This window comes from Panthera uncia, chromosome D4 (assembly GCF_023721935.1).
Source record: "Panthera uncia isolate 11264 chromosome D4, Puncia_PCG_1.0, whole genome shotgun sequence".
Lineage (NCBI taxonomy): Eukaryota > Metazoa > Chordata > Mammalia > Carnivora > Felidae > Panthera > Panthera uncia.
Genome location: NC_064807.1, coordinates 90,828,441 through 90,846,905, shown reverse-complemented (window position 1 = coordinate 90,846,905; position 18,465 = coordinate 90,828,441). Strand labels below are relative to the sequence as shown.

The 18,465-nt window shown below is 66.2% G+C and overlaps 3 protein-coding genes across 3 annotated transcripts; 1 reads left to right on the top strand and 2 right to left on the bottom strand.

Annotated features, from left to right (window-relative positions):
- The first annotated feature begins 2,142 nt into the window (after positions 1–2,142).
- Positions 2,143–5,801, top strand: EDF1 (endothelial differentiation related factor 1). Its single transcript, XM_049631850.1, has 5 exons — positions 2,143–2,325; positions 3,828–3,879; positions 4,217–4,377; positions 4,659–4,752; positions 5,391–5,801. Exons 1-5 carry the CDS (start codon positions 2,248–2,250, stop codon positions 5,450–5,452), a joined length of 447 nt encoding a protein of 148 aa, XP_049487807.1. The 5' UTR covers positions 2,143–2,247; the 3' UTR covers positions 5,453–5,801.
- Positions 5,802–7,403: 1,602 nt separating this feature from the next.
- MAMDC4 (MAM domain containing 4) lies at positions 7,404–15,405 on the bottom strand. The gene is made up of 29 exons (XM_049633202.1): positions 15,366–15,405; positions 14,776–14,886; positions 14,522–14,695; positions 14,317–14,454; positions 13,993–14,123; positions 13,825–13,909; positions 13,560–13,685; positions 13,326–13,460; positions 13,156–13,244; positions 12,898–13,071; positions 12,489–12,573; positions 12,236–12,415; positions 12,014–12,142; positions 11,726–11,857; positions 11,477–11,598; positions 11,275–11,386; positions 10,982–11,098; positions 10,745–10,879; positions 10,499–10,635; positions 10,211–10,430; positions 10,004–10,141; positions 9,795–9,913; positions 9,621–9,711; positions 9,272–9,418; positions 8,975–9,109; positions 8,736–8,863; positions 8,530–8,638; positions 7,869–8,044; positions 7,404–7,735 (listed from the first exon to the last, which is right to left on the bottom strand). Exons 1-29 carry the CDS (start codon positions 15,403–15,405, stop codon positions 7,694–7,696), a joined length of 3,657 nt encoding a protein of 1,218 aa, XP_049489159.1. The 3' UTR covers positions 7,404–7,693.
- Positions 15,406–16,654: 1,249 nt separating this feature from the next.
- On the bottom strand, positions 16,655–18,157 carry PHPT1 (phosphohistidine phosphatase 1). Its single transcript, XM_049631817.1, has 3 exons — positions 17,820–18,157; positions 17,364–17,488; positions 16,655–16,888 (listed from the first exon to the last, which is right to left on the bottom strand). Exons 1-3 carry the CDS (start codon positions 17,977–17,979, stop codon positions 16,796–16,798), a joined length of 378 nt encoding a protein of 125 aa, XP_049487774.1. The 5' UTR covers positions 17,980–18,157; the 3' UTR covers positions 16,655–16,795.
- Between the last annotated feature and the right edge of the window lie 308 nt (positions 18,158–18,465).

Below are 18,465 nucleotides of genomic sequence, written 5' to 3'. Positions count from 1 at the left end.
GCCCGCGCGGACAGAGGACGTCTAGGTCCGGATAGCCGTTCTCTGGGCCTGAGCCACCCAGGGCAGTCGCAACGCCGCGGGGCTGATGCGACTTCTCTTGCCGGGATCCCAGCCACGACTCTCGAGGGCCCTGTAGTGGGTTCACGTGGTCAAATGTTGGCGAGATCCGCGGACCTCATGTTAACGATCGGTTAAGGCCGCTGCCTCTTTCCAGGTAGGCTGTTCCTTCACCACACTCTTTCCGGGGCCCGCTGGGGAGACCACGGCATTTTTGGGACCCCACTATGGCGATCTCGAGTTGGCATGCGTTTAGTTGGGGTTTCTGGGAGATTTTTATGATGTTGTTTTGCCTGCCTTCCCTGGGTGGGCACGTCTTCTATGGCTGCGAATTGCCCACCCCCACAGTCTAGGCACGGGGAAGTGAGGAAGAAAACAAGATTTGGGCTCTGAACCAGAAGTGAGTCTGCAAATTGGGAGCGGAGGACTTGGTTCTCCCCAACATCTGGATAAAGGGCGTGAGCGGGGAAGGTGCCGGGGCGCGCGCCCGATACGTTTATCGTCTCCGATAAATGTATTCCGTAACACAGTATACACAATGTTATGTACTGTGTATCTTTTTTCTTTTAGACGGGGACTGCATGGGTCAGAATTCCCGTCTGTGGAGCAGGGAGCCATAGCAATGCCACCAAGGGTGAGCGCATCTATGCAAAGCCCCAAGTGTTACCCAAACCAATGTCAATACCGAAGATGAGATACAAATTCTGTCAAACGGCCTAGGGAAATGTCTGAGGAGTCTTTCTGCTGTTTTCATAAAACCATTCTGCAAAGTCATGAGGTGGCCAAGAGAATACAGCCAAAAATGTAAGCAAAAGCAGTAAAGAGATGCATTTGATACTTCGTACAAATGTTATTTTTCCAAACTTTGTGATGCTTGAGGAGTTTGTCGGCTTTTGAAAACGTATTGACTTCTCATTATGTAAGTTATCTGTAAGCTGGTAATTACTGTAAAATAAAGCATCCATTTTTTTTTATTTTTTATTTAAAAAAAAATTTTTTTTAACGTTTATTTATTTTTGAGACAGAGAGAGACAGAGCACGAAGTGGGGAGGAGCAGAGAGAGAGGGAGACACAGAATCGGAAGCAGGCTCCAGGCTCTGGGCCATCAGCCCAGAGCCCGACGCGGGGCTCGAACTCGCGGACCGCAAGATCGAGACCTGAGCCGAAGTCGGACGCTTAACCGACTGAGCCACCCAGGCGCCCCAAAGCATCCATTTTTAACATTATACAAAATATACACGTTATACAAGAATATTAACTTTTGTAACTAAGCTTATTTTTATCATTTTACTTTTTTTTTTTTTAAGGAGAGACCCACCCCAAATTGCATATGCTTTAGGCCCCACCAAACCCGGATCCACCCTCGTCCCCAACATCTTTGCAACACGTGACCGCAACTCCAGGGAAACTGAACTTCAAACTGCGTGCAGGGTGACGAAATAAAAAGCACGAAACAGAAACTGAGCTCAAATACAGAAAAGCTGAGGAGGCAACGTGTCCCTTGGCATCCAGTTTTCCGCATCCCCACCGCGCACGTGACCGGGAAGGGGGTGGTCCCTCCCCGTGCCCAAAGGTGGACCCGAGAGCTAGGTGTGGGCCCACCGAGCGCCTGCGGGGCCGCCAGTCCCCCACTGGGGTCGGGGCTCCGCGGTCCTGTCCTCTCGGCGCGCCCCGGCACCCTCCCCACTCACGCCATCCCTCCTGTTGGCGCCCTCGCCCCCACCGCACCTCTGCTCTTCCTGCGCATCGCCCCACCGCACCCCTCCGCCTCCTAGGGGCCCTGGTCTCCCCCGCACACCGGTGCCCCCTCTCCTCCCCGAGTCGCCCCTCCCCACTTTCCCCCCAGCGGGGATCCGCTGTCCCCACCGCGCGTCCCCTCGCCCTGCCGCCAGCGTCCCCGGGCCTAGCCCAGGGCGCCGTCAGAGCACCCTCCGCGCCCGGGCCGCGCACGGCCCCGACGCCTCCCTCCCCACGTCGCGCGCCGCCCGCCGATCCCTCGGACGAGCCGGGCGCGGATTGGCCTTGAGAAGAGGGAAGTGCCCGCCCCCCGAGCCGCCCGCCAATGGGGAGGCGGGGGCGGGCCGGCGGCGGGCGCCGGAAGCGGCCGAGCGACGAGGGGACGTCGCGTCGCCGGGTCTCGAGCAGCTGCCGCGGAGCCGCCGGACGGACCGCCGGACCTGCCTGCCCGCCATGGCCGAGAGCGACTGGGACACGGTGACGGTGCTGCGCAAGAAGGGCCCCACGGCTGCCCAGGCCAAGTCCAAGCAGGTGCGGCGCCGTGTGGGCCTCGGGACTCAGGGGCGGCCGCGCGGGCGGGGCGGCCGCGGGGCGGGGAGCCCGGGGATGGGGGACCCGGTGGGGACGGGGACTAGGGGCAGGGTGGGGACCGGGGCTGGGTGGGCCAGGGGGGCGGCGGATCAGCAAGGGGCCTGCGTGAGGGGATGGCGCCGGGGCTAGGAGACGGGAGACCGGCGTGAGGAAAATGGCCGGGCTCGGACAGTTACGACAGAGGCGGGGTGCGGGCAAGGGCCAGGGCCCGGCCGCAGGGTATGGGACGACAGGTCGGCGTGGTGGGAGGACGGAGGGGTGAGGGAGATGGTGGGGGCGTGGACCGGCTGCGCTGGGGTGGGTGCGGAAGGGCCCAGCAGTCTTTGGAGCCAGGGACACAGGTCCGGGGGCGAGGCTGTAAATAGGGACAGGGACAGGGTGGACTTGCGGCCTCTGACAGCCGGGATGGGGGGGATGGGGGACCAGGTGAGGTCGAAGAGGTGGACCTGGGGGCGGGGATTGGGGACCGCGGTGCAGATAGGGGGCGGAGGCGGTACGGACGCCCCCAGGGTCTCTCCCGCAGATGCCTGGGCAGCCTGACGCTGCCTGTGGAGCATCGCGGAGGCCCGTTTCAGGCCATCGGGGGTCCCTGTGACTGGGCTGAGGTGGCCTAGAGACCCAGTGCTTCTGGGTCTTTCAAGTGTAGATGACACGCCCTGGGAGGTACTTGGTAACTGGTCTCTAGCGTGGCTAATCTATGCAGAATTCACCTGTGAGCTTCAGTGACCACCTCTGCGGGGCCTGGGGCCTGTGCCCTGGGGCCCGGTCTGGGCCGGGACTGGGTGCAGCCCTAGCACCTGGCAGTCGCTGACCTGCCCCGACCTTATCATTTGCATGGTCAAAACCAAATTCGCTATTCCTTTTTTTTTTTTCCCAGAGGAAATTTCATAGCCATAAGCTAGGAGTCACCCGAACATGTCTAGACAGCGTCTCTGAACGTGTCACACTCAGAAGGGCCCCGGTCACTTCTCCGAAGCATCAGAATTGTCAAGAAATCCGTTGCGTTAATTTTTGGCAAACGTAGACAGAAGGGTATTGCTCTCGTTGGTGATGTCTGGGGGCTGGGCTCTCCTCTCAGGAGTCAGGTCCACGGAGGAAGGTTGCACCCGGCCAGCGCTTGACCTTCCTTCCTGGTTTTGCAGGAGAGCCTAGTGGAGGAGTAGGTCCGCCGTGAGCACGGATTTCTCAGAGGAACCCGTCAGCCTGTGCTCGTCCGCAGTGAGGAAGCGAGGGGTGGGGGTGGCGGGCGCGGGGGTACCTCGTGCCTGAGAGCAGAGGGAGGCAGCAGTGCCTGGGGCCGGGAGCTCCGAGCCGGGCTTCCCCGGGCTCCAGAGGCGCCTGCCGTGGGCACGCGTGTTGTCCGGCTAACAGCGGCCTCAGCTGGTGTTTGCCAGACCCTGCCAAGGCCGATTTTGACCAGAACCCTTTTGTGAACGTTCTAGGCTATCCTAGCAGCTCAGAGACGGGGAGAAGATGTGGAGACTTCCAAGAAGTGTGAGTACTTGTGCTTCCTCACAAAACGAGGGTGCGCTGTCAGGGCACCTCTGTGACAGGCGCCCGCCTCGCCTGTGCTGCCCCCAGGGGTGCTGGGGCCGCTGCGGGGCTGGGGGACGCCTGGGGTCTGAGCTGAGCAGCTGTGCTCACTTCCTGTAGTGGGGACCAAATTCTGGACCCCATGCTCTTGTGCCTGTGGCTTCCCCGTGTTGGGATACCTGGCTTCCCGTGTCTCCCTGGCACAGGTCGCTTGTCATGCCTGGTTCCCGTCTTGAAACGGCTTTATTTTGGGTTTGTCGCAAACCCTGTCCTCTGTTTTTGTCGCGTGCTGGTCCAGGGGCCGCCGGCCAGAACAAACAGCATTCGATCACCAAGAACACGGCCAAGCTGGACCGGGAGACTGAGGAGCTGCACCACGACCGGGTGACCCTGGAGGTGGGCAAGGTGATCCAGCAAGGCCGGCAGAGCAAGGGGCTGACTCAGAAGGACTTGGCCACGGTGAGCGCGGCAGGGTCGTCCTCCCAGGCTTGGCGGGGGGGGCCGGGACTCAAGGCCTTGTTTGCCCTCGGCCCTGGGATTCTCTCTGGAAGCCGGGTCAGGGCGGACGTAAGTTCCTTTCCAGCATGAGGTGGCTTCCAGCGCGTGTAGCCCCAGCTGCTCAGCAAGGCCCTCGGCCGCGTGCTGCCTGGAAGGTGGTGCTTGTGGCGACTCCCTTGGCTGTGTGCTGGCTTCGTGGCCTCTTCTTACCGAACCGCTGTGCGTGTGATACGTTTCTTTAGAAAATCAACGAAAAGCCACAGGTCATCGCGGACTATGAAAGCGGACGGGCCATTCCTAATAACCAGGTTCTGGGCAAGATCGAGAGAGCTATCGGTGAGTGTCTTCAGGTCCCTCATTGGGTCTCCGCTGCTGCCCTCTGACCGGGTGCCCTCAGCAGGTGCTGAGCACAGGATGGCCCCTGAGGCCGTGGAATTCTCCGGACCCCTAAGAAGCTCATGAGGGCACCGTCTTGGGCGCCCTCCCCTGCTTTCACCTTTCACGTCCTGTCTACCCCTCCCTCTGCTGCTGGCCAGCGCCCTCTGGGCCTGTGGACAGAGGGCCCAGTGGCCCTCCTGTTCAGGCACTTGTGTCCCCCCCTCCCCTGCCGCCATGGGCATTGACTTCCTCTCTGGTGTCAGCATGGCCCCCAGCACGGGGAGCTCCCAGAGCGCTGGAGTCCCAGTTCTGGTTCTGGGAGGGGCGTCGGCCAGGTCCGCTGGGGGGCTGGCAGGTGCACGTGGGGGGCTAAGCCCAGCCAGGACTGCTGGTGATCCTCTGCCTCCCTGCTCTCTCCCGCCTCCTTCCCTCCTTCCCTCCTTCCCTCCTTCCCTCCTTCCCTCCTTCCCATGGAGAAGGTCGTGCGGGCAATGCTGCCGTGTCAGGGCGGATGGGTGGGGACGCTGTGGCGCCGCCCCGCCTCTTGGGTCCCAGACGGGGCGCCGTGGCGGTGAGCGGGCCAATGGCTCTTTCAGGCCTGAAGCTCCGGGGGAAGGATATCGGGAAGCCGATTGAGAAGGGGCCCAGGGCGAAATGAACACAAAGCCTCGAAATCAGTGCGTTCCGGCTGATCTCGCCTGGCTGGTTCCCCTTGACCACCGGTGCCAGCGTGGTCTCTTCACGTGGCCGAGCGGAACGCGGGGCGTCAGCCCTGCCCGGGAACCCCCTCTACCCTGCTGTCAAACAAAACCTTGCAAAGTATTGCTTCTCCTGATTTTTTTTCCTTCCCATCCCTGGTGTCTGCCCAGCCTTGGGGCGGCTCCCCGGGGAGCTCTGAGCGGGACCACCTCACGCTGGCGGGGCTGTGGGGTGGGGTGGCCTGACCCAGAAGAGAAGATGTCTTCTCCAGTCGGCTTTTAGAGAAGCTAATAAACGTGTTGCCCTTCCTGCTGGTGTCCGGTCTGATCTGCCGGGTCCCCGCGTGTGTCTCTGGCCCATGATGTAGGGAAGAAAGGGTTCTCCTGACATGCCCTGGGGAGTACTTGAGGGACCCTGAAGGTCACCCTCTGTGGTGCCGCTTCCTCGTCACCGTCTGCTGGGATAGGCCACAGGCTTCAGTCAGCCCCTTGATCCCGGACCCGTGCCCTCCCCTGGCGTGGAGTCTCCAGTGGGCTGGATGGCAACGTGGTCTCACCCCAGGCAGGAGGGGGCACTTGGCTGTGCAGGTGTGGCTGTCTCCCCTTCCCCGGGATGGCTGTGCCCAGTGGGACCTTCCAGGCCCAGGCAGGGCCGTGTCAAAACTTCCTGTGGGGGTGCCTGGCTGGCTCGGTCGGTGGAGCGTGTGATTTTTTTTTAAAGTTTATTTATTAATTTTGAGAGAGAATGAAGGGGGAAGGGAGGATCCCAAGGAGGCTCCACGCTGTCAGCACAGAGCCTGACCCAGAGCTTGAACTCATGAGGCCATGGCAGATCGTGACCCGAGCAGAAACCAAGAGTTGGATGCTTAACCGACTGAGCCACCCAGGTGCCCCAGAGCGTGAGGCTCTTGGTCTCAGGGGTCGTGGGTTCAGGCCCCACGTTGGGTTTGGTTGGAGCTTACTTAATGAATAAGTGATTTTTTAAAAAAATTTCCCTTGTGGAAGAGCAGAGCCGGGGACCCTCCCTGGGTTAGGAAGATTCGGCTCCGTTTTACTAGGCAAGGAGGGAATGCAGGCACACCAGGGGCCTTGACACCTCCGAGAGAGGGGGGTTGCCTTCATCCTTGGACCCCGTGAGGTCAGGAGGGTGGGAGCCTTGGGTTTGCCTTCCAGTGACCTCAGCAGCATCCCCAGGGCACCGAGTGACCTCTGAGACACATCATTCCGGGGACCACTGGATTTGCCCACGGGATGGTGAGCTCGGGGACACTTACGGCACGGACCCTTTACCATGGGACAGTGGACGTGGGACCTTTATGTGGAATCACGGACAAAGCAGGGCGTTTCCTCACCAGACCAGCTTTATGTCCCTGACAGCTACTTCAGCGTTTGCTGGTCAGTCTGTGTCCGGGGTTTCTCCCTGTCCTGAATTAGAATCACCCAGCGAGGGGCACCTGGGTGGCTCAGTCGGTTAAGCGTCCAACTTCGGCTCAGGTCATGATCTCACGGTTCGTGGGTTCGAGCCCCACGTTGGGCTCTGGGCTGACAGCTCAGAGCCTGGAGCCTGCTTCGGATTCTGTGTCTCCCTCTCTCTCTGCTCCTCTCCCACTTGTGTTCTGTCTCTCTCTCTCTCAAAAGTAAATAAACATTAAAAAAAAAAAAAGAAAGAAAAAGAATCACCCAGCGAGGCAGGGGCTGGGCAGGGCCTGGGTCAGATTCCCACAGGCTGGGCTGGATAGCCTGGGTGCTGGGGTGCCTTCCCGGCCAGGGACAGGGGCTTCTCAGGGTCCCGCTGTATCTGCCTCTGGTGCCTCTAGCCCTCGGCCCCGTCCCGTGTGGCCTGCCTGTTACCTGTCAGCTGAGTCACTGAGACCTGTGGGAGGTGCCCCCAAGCACATCCTTTCAGGCAGGTTGGGTCAGTTCTGGGGATCCCCAAGAGCCCACCTTCCCGCTGACAGAGCAGGGTGCACAGACCTCAGCCAATAAGTGGGGGCTGCCCTCGGGGGCCAGGGCGTTTATTGTTGGGGTGAGGACTGTACCCAGGCACGTGGGTGGCAGTCTCGGTGCTGGGTGACCGTGTGGGGGCTCGGTGCGTCCTGGGGGAGGGGCAGGGGTTGTTCCTTGGGCTCTGTCTGCCAGGGATTGGGGGAAGGGGTGGGGGGCGACCGTCTTGTGAGGAGCCAGAGTCTTCTCTGCGTCATCTACTGGCTGTCGGTGAGCGAGGCCGGCAGGGTGACACCGTCCTAGGAGGAAGGAGAGGGGCCTCTGACTGCTGGGTGGCCGCTGCGCGTGTGGACGGCCCTGGCCAGGGAGAGCGGACCAGGGGGCTTCTCCCCAGTCAGCCCTGCCCACCTGTCCCTACCCAGGGGCTCCTACCGCATTGAAGACGATGTTGTCAAAGCCGGGGGCCACAGCCGCTGTCTCGCCCTGCGACGGGCAGCCCCCCTTCTGCAGCCAGCGTCGTCCCGCCAGTCCTAGCAGGACGAGGAGGACAAGGACGACGAGGGCACCGCCGACCGCGGCTGGCACCGATGTGGCCACTACCGTGTCCCCTGTGGTCCGAGGGCCGTGTGAGCCCGAGGACTCAAGCCCTGCCTGTCGGCCCTGTCCCCTGAGGTGGCGCTTGGGACGGCCCATCCTTGAAACCCTGGCAGGTCGTGCCAGCACGAGGCTCCAGACCTGGCGGGGGTCACAGCCTCAAGCTAGAGCCGCCCCTCCATCACAAAGAGACAGTGGGCCGCGTGGGCTCCACGGGCAGGCTGGCCACGGCCGCCGGCCCGCCGGGCACCTCCTCCAGGGTCTGGGAGTGAGGGCGTGGAGTGCAGAGGCCGGCTGAGAGCCGACTCGGCTCCTGAGGGACCAAGGGCAGGGGTGGCCCGGCCCAGAAAGGGAGGGGACAGTGGGCAGGGGGAGGGGCGGGGCAGGTCCCGCCTCGGTGGCTCTCCTGGCTCCTTGGGCAGCCGTGCAAGCCACAGGCTGCCAAGCCTGACGGAGTCCCGGATCTGGGGCGGGGCTGGCTGACCTGGGCAGCGCTTACCCCGGCCGGGTGCAGGCAGCTGGCAGTGCCGTCCGTCCAGATACTCGACGTCGTCCAGGGCGATGGGCCCCACGGCTGGCTGGCCGCTTAGAGTGGCTTCAAACACGATCTGACCAGAGGGAGAGGGGGCTGGCTGCGCGGGCTGGAGGAGGAGGGCGGGGCCTGGGGCCTCCGCAACCGCCAGGCTCCGGGCGGCCCGGCCTCACCTGGAACTCCTCTGCGCTGGCCACCTCCACCTGGCCCAGCAGCCACTGGTGCCGCAGGCGCCCGCCCATGCTCCACACGGCCAGCTGGCCCCGGGCGCTGTTCAGGAGCACCCGCAGCTGGCCCTTGTCTGCAAGAAGGGGGCCGGGGCGGCTCAGGTCCCCAGCCCGGTGGGCCAGGGCTGCCCCCATCCGCCCTCGCTGCTTCCAGCACCCATCGCTACTTGCCCGGCCCCACTCACAGAAGTGCTCCGGGAAGCCCATGTGGTACCAGAAGCGGAGGCAGGAGGCCTCGGTGGCGGGCAGAGGCTGGCTGTGCAGCCAGGCTGCCTGGCCCCCCGGGCCCAGCATGTGGGTTTCGAAGAGCACGAAGTGTCCTGGAGGTGAGAGGGACAGGGTGCCTGGCTAACTGGCCGTGGCCCTTGATTCTGATGGGAGCCCCCACGGGCTGGGCCGGTTGGCCTGGGGCGGGGTGGGGTGCGTGCCCCCCCGGGGTGTGTGTGTGTGGCCCCGGGGCCCCTTGCCCACCTCGGACGCACCTGTCTCTGTGCCCAGAGTGTGATCCACCAGGGGCTGGGGGTAGCGGGAAGGTGCGGCCCCACTGCTCCAGTCCCAGCTGTACCCTCCCAGGCCAGGCCAGGCCAGATGACTCCAGCCACACAGGCCAGCCTCAAAGTCACAGGAAGCTGCGGGAGACCTGGGCAGTGAGCAGGGGTGCCCCCACGCCCCCGGGGAGCCCGGCCAGTGAGCGCTGCTGCCTCCCCTCTCTGTCCTGCTGGGGCCAGGGGGCCGGGGGGCCGGGCCAGGCATCTGCCGGTCCGCACTGGAGCTGGTACCAGCCGCGGATCGGTCACAAGGGGGCCCGGGGCCCGGCCGCGGGGCTCCCACCTGGGCGAGGGCAGGGCCCGTCCTGGAGGAGCAGGTCGTCCAGCGCGATATAGGAGTGCTCCACGCCGGCGGCTACCGCCTCGAACACCACCTGGGCAGGGACAGGGCAGGGCAGCCTCGTGCGTGGTCCGGGCGGGCCCCGGAAGCGAAAGGCCGCCTGCCCCCGGCACTCACCCTCCAGGCCCTCTCGGCCTGCACGTCCACACTCCCCAGGCGCCAGGCGGACCCTCCGTGGGCACTGATGCTGAGCACCTGCTGCCTCTCGGCCTCCCCCACGTGGACCTGCAGGGCACCTGCCATGCCGAGTGACCAGCCCAGGTCAGCAGCAGCGGGGGGGGGGGGGGGGGGGGCCGCTCGGGGGCCCCGGGCTGCAGACCCCTCACCTGGGTTTCTGAGGCTCAGGTGGTACCAGAAGGTCAGGCAGGCAGGCCGGGCCAGAGGCTGGTGCTCCTCTGAGGTTAGGGAGGCCACGTGGCCGGGGGGCAGGGCCCGGGGGCTCGTGTCCACCACCATGTAGTGCCCTGGGAGGCGCCAGCGTCAGCCCCCACATGGCCCCCTCTGCCCACCCCTCCGTCACCCCCGATGCGAACCTTGAGCCGTCCCCGTGGTGTGGTCAGCGCGGGGGCCCCAGGCGGTGTGGCCCGTGGCATTGGGCTGGCGCGTCCAGAGGCCTTGGCCCCCGCTGGAGAAGCCACAGGCTGAGTCCTCAAAGGAGCACCGCCTGGGGGCCCAGCAGGGCCCGGGTCGCAGGGCCACGTCGTCCAGGCCCATCGTGCCGTGGTAGCCGTCCCGGGAGCCCTCGAACAGCAGCTGGGGGCAGAGGGGGTGAGCGGCTGTGGGCTGGCCCTGTCCCCCACCGCCCTGGCGCGGGGCCTCACTTGGTACTTGGTGCCAGAGCCCGGCTGGTGGTGGAGGGTGGCCCAGGCCTCGTGCCAGTGGTTGCCATGGGTGCCGGTCCGTGACCACAGGAGCGTGTCTGCCTCTCCTTCCCGCCTCAGCACCAGGCGCAGTGTCCCTAGACAGGGGGGTGGGGGTAGGAGGGGACCAGAGCCCGACTCTTGAAGGCTTCCGCCCCTGCAAAGCCCCGGACCCAGGAGGCCCTGCCCGGCACCAGGGTCGCTCACCGATCTGGGGCCCGTGGAGGTGATACCAGAAGGAGAGGCACTCCTGAGGAGCTGTGGGCACCTGGGGCTGGGTGAGCAGGTGGGCACCAGGGCCCCGGGCTGGGGGGTCCGTGGGGTCCAGAAGCAAGAAGTAGCCTGCGGCAGGGACACCGGGCTGAGCTGCAGAGACCCCGGGTTCCAGGAGGGGCTTGGCCCAGACCGAGAGCCGCCCCCCGGGCTTGGGTGCCCCTGCCCTACCTCGGCCTGTGGTGTGGTCGTACCCGGGGCCGTGGCTCTGGATCCGGCGCCAGTGGGCATCTGTGAGGTGGCCGGTGTACCAGCCGCACGTGTCCCGCTCGAAGTTACAGGAGACCTCTGAGGGCGGGGCCGCGGTGGGGTCAGCACGCCCCGAGCACCCCCACACCCGCCCTGTGTCCCTAGAGGGTGTGAGAATTGCTCTCTGGGGTGGGGGCTCCCAGGGTCCCTCGAGGTGGTGACGGGGGGCGGGGGGGAGAGGCCCCTGGGTAGGGGCTGGGAGCGGGCAGAAGGACCTGAGTCCTTCTCAGTGGCTGTCACGGGGCTGCAGTCCTTCAAGGTCACATCGTCCACTCCAGCGCCCTGCTGGCCAGGGCCGTCCAAGTCCACCAGGCCGACAAACTCCAGCTTCGTGAGGAGCACAAGGGAGGGGGCTGTCGAGTCAGCGCTGGCTCTGTGACCCCCCCCCCCCCCCCCCCCCCAGGCTGCCCTCCTTACGCGGAAAGGCCGGCGGCGTGCCCCAAGAAGGACTCTGTCCATCCTCCAGCCCTGGCTGCTGCCCGGGGCCTGCCACACCAGCTCACGGTTGCTGTCCTCCACCACGACCAGGGCCAGGAAGCCTGGCCGAGGGGGTCACTGTGGGTCTGCCCAGCCCTCCTCCCCCACCCTCCTGCAGGGTGCCTCGGGGCGGGGTGGGCCAGAGGGACAGCAGGGGGTGGGTGGTGGTGGGGGGGGAGGGGTGGGTACCTTGGGGGTTACTCTGGAAATAGTAAGCCATGTGGAGCTCACAGCGGGGGCCCGAGGGACCCAGGGGAGGTGTGAGGACCCGGGCCTCTGCCGCCAGCTGTCCCCAGGCCCTCTGCAGGGACAGGAAGTGCCCTGAGGAAAAGCAAGGCCTCTCAGAGCCAATTCCTGCCAGGGCCCCCCCGCCCCCCTCACCCCGCTGCCCCAGGCAGGCACACTCCCTGGTGAGAGGAGGCACAGCAAGGTCCCCTCTGGGGGTGCAGTTCGCAGATGGGGGGACTTGGGCCTCACCAGCAGCAGTCCTGCGGGCGCCTGCGCCAGGTCCCCGGCTCTCCTGGGCCAGGAGACGCCCCCACTGCAGTCGCCCCACGCTGGCATCCTCCCAGCCCCCCGCTGTGAGGGGCTCAAAGTCCGTGGTGCCTGGAACGGCAGTAGCAGGGAGGGTCGGGGAGGGTCTGGAGGAAGAGAGGGCCCCCCCCCCCCCGCCTCCCGCCAGCTCCGGCCGCCCCTCACCACAGTCCTGCTCATCCTCGCCCCCCTCGCACTGTTGCTGGAAGTCACAGAGCTGCTCTGGGGGGACGCACCGGTCCCCGCAGGAAAGATGTCCCGGCTCACAGAAGTCCCGGGGCCGCAGGCTGGACGGCTGGCGCCAGGGGGCTGCGGCCCAGAGCCCAGGAGGTGATCCAGACACCTCTGTGGGGACAGAACAGGGGTCAGGGGGGTGGGTTGTGCTTCTCCTGGAGAGGGAGGGGCTCAGCGGGCCCACCTGGGACTGGCTGGCAGTGGTCCGACAGGATGAGGTCATCCAAACTCACGACACCGCCTGGGCCTGTGTGCCCAGTGAGCAGAATCTGAGGGCACAGGGGACTCAGGGTGTGCCCCCCCCCCCCCCCCCCCCCCCCGCCCCGCATCCTTCTGTCATCCCCAGGTCGGCTCCGCCAGCCCTCCCCCTGCCTGGCCTCGCCTCGCGTCACCGGATACCCTCCCCTGTCACCACCCCCACGCAGGCCTTGAAAGCGACCCCTCCTTCCCTGGGCCTGCTCCCAGAGCTTCCTGCTGACACAGCCTGGGGGGGGGGGGGGGCCTGATCTCCCCTGCCCAGCTTTCCGGGGGGCGGGGGGCCCTCTGGGACCTCCCGCTCGCCCACCCCTGGCCGCCGCCGTCTCGGGCCTCACCCGGAAGGGGTGGTCGCTCTGGATGTCGACCCGGTCTCGGACCCAGGCGGCCCCCAGCTCTCCGTGGCGCCTGCGCAGCAGGACGGGGCCCTGAGGGGAGCCTGGGCTCTGAATCTGCAGGAACAGCTGGAGGCAGCCACCCTCAGACCCGTGCAGGTAGTGGTAGAAGATAAGCTGAGAAGAAGCCAAGGAAGGTCAGGGAGACCCCCGGGCCTGGGCAGCCAGGTCGGGCGGCCCCGTGTCCCCCACCCACCTCACCGAGCAGTGGTGGGGGCCTGAGGCTTGGAACTCGGGGCTGGAGAGGACAGCGGGGGCGCTGGGCTCGGCCACGGAGACCAGGAAGGAGCCTGGGGAGACACCAGACGTGGGCCGGGGTGGCCGGGCGGGGCCCCGGTGGGTGCTCCCCGGCGGTCCCCCGTGGGCCTCACCCTGCGCGCTATTGCGGCTGTGGTCCCGGCGCGGCCAGGCTGGCGGCCTGGGGCCGGCACTGTGGTTCCGGGCCCAGCCCTCCGAGTGGTTCCACGGGCCCAGGCCCGTCTCGAAGTCGGTGGCCGCGTGGCGGCCTGTGGGGGAAGCAGGGTCAGGCTGCCGGCAGGGCCCGTACCCCGCCTGTCCCGCTCCAGCATGCTCCCTGGTGACCCCCAGCAGCCCCTCCAGCTCACGGCAGGTGGGCGTGTCCTCATCTGAGCCGTCCCCACAGTTGTCCTCTCCGTCGCACAGCTGGTGGGGCTCCACGCAGGCCATGTTCCCACAGTGGTGGTACCCCAGGGGGCAGCGTGCCTGGGGGGCTGACATGGGGGAGGGGCAGCCCGTCACCGTGACCCCAAGACCCCGGGGGCCGGGGCAGCTGGGGGAGAGGCTCAAGGCCATCTGGGTCCTGCTAACCCACTGCCCCCCAGGTGTGGGTCCGCGGCACGGGGGCCTTACTGGGCAGCCCACAGCCCCGGAAGACCACGTCGTCCAAGGCCACGGTGCCCCTGTGGGTGGCATTTCGGGTGGCAGAGAAGGTCACCTGAAAAGAGTGGGGTTCTCAGGACTTAAGTCAGGGCTCAGACCCTCCCTGCTCCCTCCACATCCAGACCACCCCCAGCTCACCCAGAAGTCGCCCCGGATGCGGCCAGTGGCCACCACCAGCTCCTGCCAGCCTGGGCCCCAGGGCCCAGAGCTCTGCCACAGGGTCAGCGTCTCGGCCCTGTGGGTCAGCTCTAGCCGCAGCTCAGCCACATCTGTAAGTGGGGGGCGGGGGGTCCTGGGGCGGCTTGGGCCCCGCTGCTTCCCGCAGCCTGCTGGCTGTGCCCTGCCCTAGGACCCTTGTCCCTCCCTTGAGGTACCTTCCCGGTCTCTGCAGCGGCCCTCCGTCCTTTCCCAGTCCCTCCCCTCGGGGTGCCCCACCCTGGTGGAGGAGTTCTGGGCACCCACCTCCAGTGGCCGTGTGGTGCCAGAGCCTCAGCTCACAGGTGGGGGCGGCGTCGTGCAGGACAGGGGAGCGCAGGGCTGCCGTGGACGCCTCTTTCCCGCGGTGCGTGCCAACAGCCGTGTACCAGCCTGGCCGGCAGAGAGGTCAGGAAATGGGGCTGGAAGTGAAGGGGGGAGGGGGCATCACGGACGCCCGCCAGGGCCTCACCGAGGTCTGTGCCGAGAGTGTGGTCTGAGCGCGGCCCCAGAGGCTCCAGTGTGGCTCCTGCCCGGTCTCGCAGCCACCTGTAGCCTGAGGTGCTGATGTCCCGCCAGCCGCAGGAGTCTCGCTCGAAGTCACAGGCGAAGGGGGCGCCCGGGGCGGGCGAGACCCCGTGGTAACCTGGAAAGTGGGGGGCTCAGGGCTGTCTGCAGAGGGCTGGCCTGCCCGCCCCCTGCCCGCCCCACCGGGCCCCAGCTCACCGCACTGGGCCTCGTCGGAGCAGTCTGGGCAGTCACACACGAAATTGCATGCGGCCTCGCTGGGGGCCCTGCAGTCGTTGGGGACCCAGGCCCGGCCTGGGGGCCCTGCTGCTAGGAGAGAGACAGGCGGGTGGCCTGGGGCGGGGTGACCCCCCCCAATCCCAGGCGGCCCAGGATACTGTTCACCTGCTCTGAGGCCTAGGCCAAGAGGTCAGGGAGGGAGGGGGCTGGGTCCTGCCAGCTGGGGGGTCCTGGTCAGGGCCAGGCAGGACACATCTGGCCCAGGAGAGGCGGGCTGCACGTCAGGATGGGGGGGGGGGGGTTGTGAGCATGGGACCAACGGTCCCCGACATGGGACGCCCCCCGAGGAAGGGAGCAGGAACCCAACAAGGAAATGCCCCCGGCCCCCTCAGGCTCCTTCCAGGGCCCTCTCGCCCTGGGACCCGGGTGGACACTGGGGCCAGGTAAAGCAGAATTCGTGCCCCTTCCCCGATGGGGCAACCCCCAGGCCCCCAAAGGCTTGTCCTGGGCACCCCCCGAAGGCCACCCAGGGCCTTGCCCCTCTCCTGGGGAGGAGACCTGACACTTACCCAGGAGCAGGACCAGCAGGAGGTGGAGGGGCAGACGCATGGTTGGGCTGGGGGAGTGAGGCCGAGGGACAGCGCACTCCAGGCGGCCTCACGGGGATTTCGCCCGGTTATCTGCCTGTGGCCCCGCAGGCTGAGTCTGCTCTGCTTGGAGGGGGGACCTGGCCCCTTCTGTACCCGCTGCCCGTCAGCAGACCCCGCCCTGTGTTGATGAGGACGAACGTCCGACTGTAAAAGCGTCCAGGAGAGGGGCCCCTGGCCCAGGTAGGCTCCCACCCGCCCGGATACTTCTGACCAAAGGTCAGGCTTCAGTCATCAGGCCCACCGTCCCAGCCCTGCCTGGCGGAGGCCCCACCAGAGAAAGCACCCACTCGGGCTTTGTCTCCCAGAGCTGGGGCAGGAGCCCAGCACGCACCCCCCACCTGTGCCCCCAGCCCCACGTTCCGTGCCTCCCTGCCCCAAGTGACCAGGGACTTCGTCCTTCCCCACCACAGTCTGTGGCTGCCTGTTCGCTCATTCCTTTGTAAGGGACGATCATTTATTCATCAACAACCGTTCTGATTAGCGTGGCTGGGTGCTGCCGGGCACAGGGCATTTACTACCACGTGACCTCGGTCTTACCAGATCCTGTCTCCTCATCACTAAGATATGGTCACAACAGCCTGGAGAGGCCACCGTGAGCTCACGGAAGGCCTGCCCCAAGATGGCACCCGTGTTCACGGGGAGCCACAGGGACAGCTGTGCTCGGCTGTCCCCTCATCCACACATCCACTTGCCGCAGCTCGTCCCCCCTCAGCCCTGCACTGGGAGGAGAGGAGGGGGTCCTGCAGGGGGGCTCCCGGCTCCAAGCCTGAACCCTCAGAGCCTGTGGCTGCAGGGCGGGTGCCATGGGACCCGGTCTTACGAGGGGTCTGGGAAACTTCACGTGACTTCAAACGGCAGATCACGAGGGGACACTGATGTCAGCTGGCCCTGGGGGACTGGTGCTAACTCCTTGCGCAAGGGCTCATCAAAGAGTTTCCTCCCAGATGTCCTTGGACACAGGAGGGGTGGAGAGGAGCAATCAGGCCATAAATGGGGGCAGCAGCCCAGGGGCCCCCTTATCAGAGCACAAAGGGCTGAGTGTGCACGCCACCCCCCCCCGGGGCCCCCAGATGTGGAGCCAGGTGAGGGACAGCCAGTAGGGGCCCTGCGGCTACCAGGGCCGCCTCCAGCTCTCTGTCACCCACACCCTCCGGCCAGGGGTCCCCAGGGGTGACCGGGAAGCAGACAGATCAAGACACACACACATCTGAGGAAGAGCAGGGGTGATAACGTTTTTAATTCCTGCAGGTGAGGTAAACCTGGGCGCTCGGGCCCGGCTGCTGTTGGTCTCCAAGGCCTGGCCCGGGGTGCATAGCGCCAGGGGGTATAGTGGGCCGCTCGGGCAGGCCTCAGTAACCGTCGTCGGCCCAGGTGACCTCGTAGTCCGGGTACACGGCTTTGATCTTCTCAGTGGAGACTGAGTGCTGGGCACGACCGTAACCCTGAAGACAGAGGCCGACGCTCACAGCCCCGTCCTGGCTCTGGGCGTCCATCGGCTGCAGCACCCGGGAGGTGGCTATGGAGGGGGCCCGCTGGAGCCGGACATGGCCAGCCCTCCCTGACCGCCCAGGCAGGGTAAGCTGGCCGCCAAGGTGAGCAGTCCTTGCGCTTGGGCCCTCCAGCCCAGGGCGCAGCCTATCCTAGGTGCCGAGAGAGGCTGTGTGAATGCCCCTGGGTCTCCACCGTGGCCTGGTGAAGGGACTCGTGGAGGAACCGGACGCGGCCCACTGTGGCTGAGGGGCAGGCAGTGGCCTCCCTCCCACTACTCGTGGGAGATGGGGAAGCCACTGGCGGGAGGGGTCTGCGGCCCAGACAGCCAGAGAACCCCCAGTGCCGCAGGTGTCCTCAGCGCAGGGCAGTGAGGGCTTGTGAGAGCTGGTCCCTCCCCCCGCCCCCCTCCGCGGGCCGGGGGCTCACCATGGAGTAGCCATACACGTGGATCTTCTTGTCCTGGCTCTGGTGGGAGATGCGCCCGCCTCCCAGGCACTCACAGCTATAGCCCTTCTTCTGCATCTCGCCCGATACCTTGTCATAGATGTCGGCTGGGACAGGGAAGGCGGCTCAGCACGTGCCACGGCCCCCGGAGGCCCGGGGGATCTGGAGCTCCGGCTCTGGGCAGCTCCTTCCCCAGGAGAGGGGCCCCTCCAGGCTGGGACGCCATGAAAGGAGGAAGGCGTGCACCCGGGCAGGAGTCCTGGGACTAGGAGACACGGGTCGCGCCTTGGCGGCCCCTCGCCCTCCAGGACCCTTGCCCTCAGACCGGGTACAGGACCGCCTCTCTCGACGCCGCCTCATTCCCCGCCCAGGGCCCTCAGCCCCGCCCCCAGACGCCCTCAGCCCCGCCCCGAAAACGCCGGCCGGCCCCGCCCTCACCGTGGTACTCGGCCCACTTATAGCCCCGCACGATCTCCTTGCTCTTCCCGGCCGGGGCCTCGGAGGGCGGCGCCGCGTGAACTCGGATTAGCACGTACTTGAAGACGCCGTCGGGATCGATGTCCACATCGGCTATCTGGGCGAGGTCCGCCGCCGCCATGTTTCCCACAGCCCGCCCGCCCCGGCAGCCCGCGGCCCTTCCCTCAGCGACCCTGGGTCGAGTAGACCGTGCGGGAGGCGGGCCCTGGGAGCCCGGACCCAATCCCGCGGGGCCTTGCTGCCCGGGCCCGGAGCTTCAGCCAATCGTGTCGCCGACCCGCAACACAGACTGGCCAATGGCAACCTAGCTCCTTGCCACTCCGAGGCCACGCCGGTCCCGCTTAAAGGGGAACAGGGACCCGGGAGTGGGCGGTGATTAAATCAAGCTAACTTAACAGTTCTTTTTTAGTGGGGACTGGGAGGCGGAGTGGGTAGCGGGAACGGTGGCAGGCTCCTTTAGAGGGGCTGGGCGGCGCATGAGGCCCAAGCGACAAGCGCCCGTCCCGACCCCTCCCCCACCGCGTCCCAAGACCTCCCCGTCCGCCTTCCCAACGCGCGTTCCAAGGCCTCCCTCCCTGTCCCCCACCGCGTCCCAAGGCCTCCCTCT

Excerpts from the sequence above, each read along its gene's own strand:
- EDF1 (XM_049631850.1), top strand. The coding sequence starts at position 2,248 with ATGGCCGAGAGCGACTGGGACACGGTGACGGTGCTGCGCAAGAAGGGC. Across the intron at positions 2,326-3,827 it reads CCCAGGCCAAGTCCAAGCAG|GCTATCCTAGCAGCTCAGAG; the intron begins GTGCGGCGCCGT and ends TGAACGTTCTAG. Across the intron at positions 3,880-4,216 it reads TGTGGAGACTTCCAAGAAGT|GGGCCGCCGGCCAGAACAAA; the intron begins GTGAGTACTTGT and ends GTGCTGGTCCAG.
- MAMDC4 (XM_049633202.1), bottom strand. The coding sequence starts at position 15,405 with ATGCGTCTGCCCCTCCACCTCCTGCTGGTCCTGCTCCTGG. Across the intron at positions 14,124-14,316 it reads GCACCACACGGCCACTGGAG|ATGTGGCTGAGCTGCGGCTA; the intron begins GTGGGTGCCCAG and ends CCCCACTTACAG. Across the intron at positions 9,712-9,794 it reads AGGCCGAGAGGGCCTGGAGG|GTGGTGTTCGAGGCGGTAGC; the intron begins GTGAGTGCCGGG and ends GTCCCTGCCCAG.
- PHPT1 (XM_049631817.1), bottom strand. The coding sequence starts at position 17,979 with ATGGCGGCGGCGGACCTCGCCCAGATAGCCGATGTGGACATCGATCCC. Across the intron at positions 17,489-17,819 it reads TAAGTGGGCCGAGTACCACG|CCGACATCTATGACAAGGTA; the intron begins GTGAGGGCGGGG and ends TCCCTGTCCCAG. Across the intron at positions 16,889-17,363 it reads ACGTGTATGGCTACTCCATG|GGTTACGGTCGTGCCCAGCA; the intron begins GTGAGCCCCCGG and ends CTCTGTCTTCAG.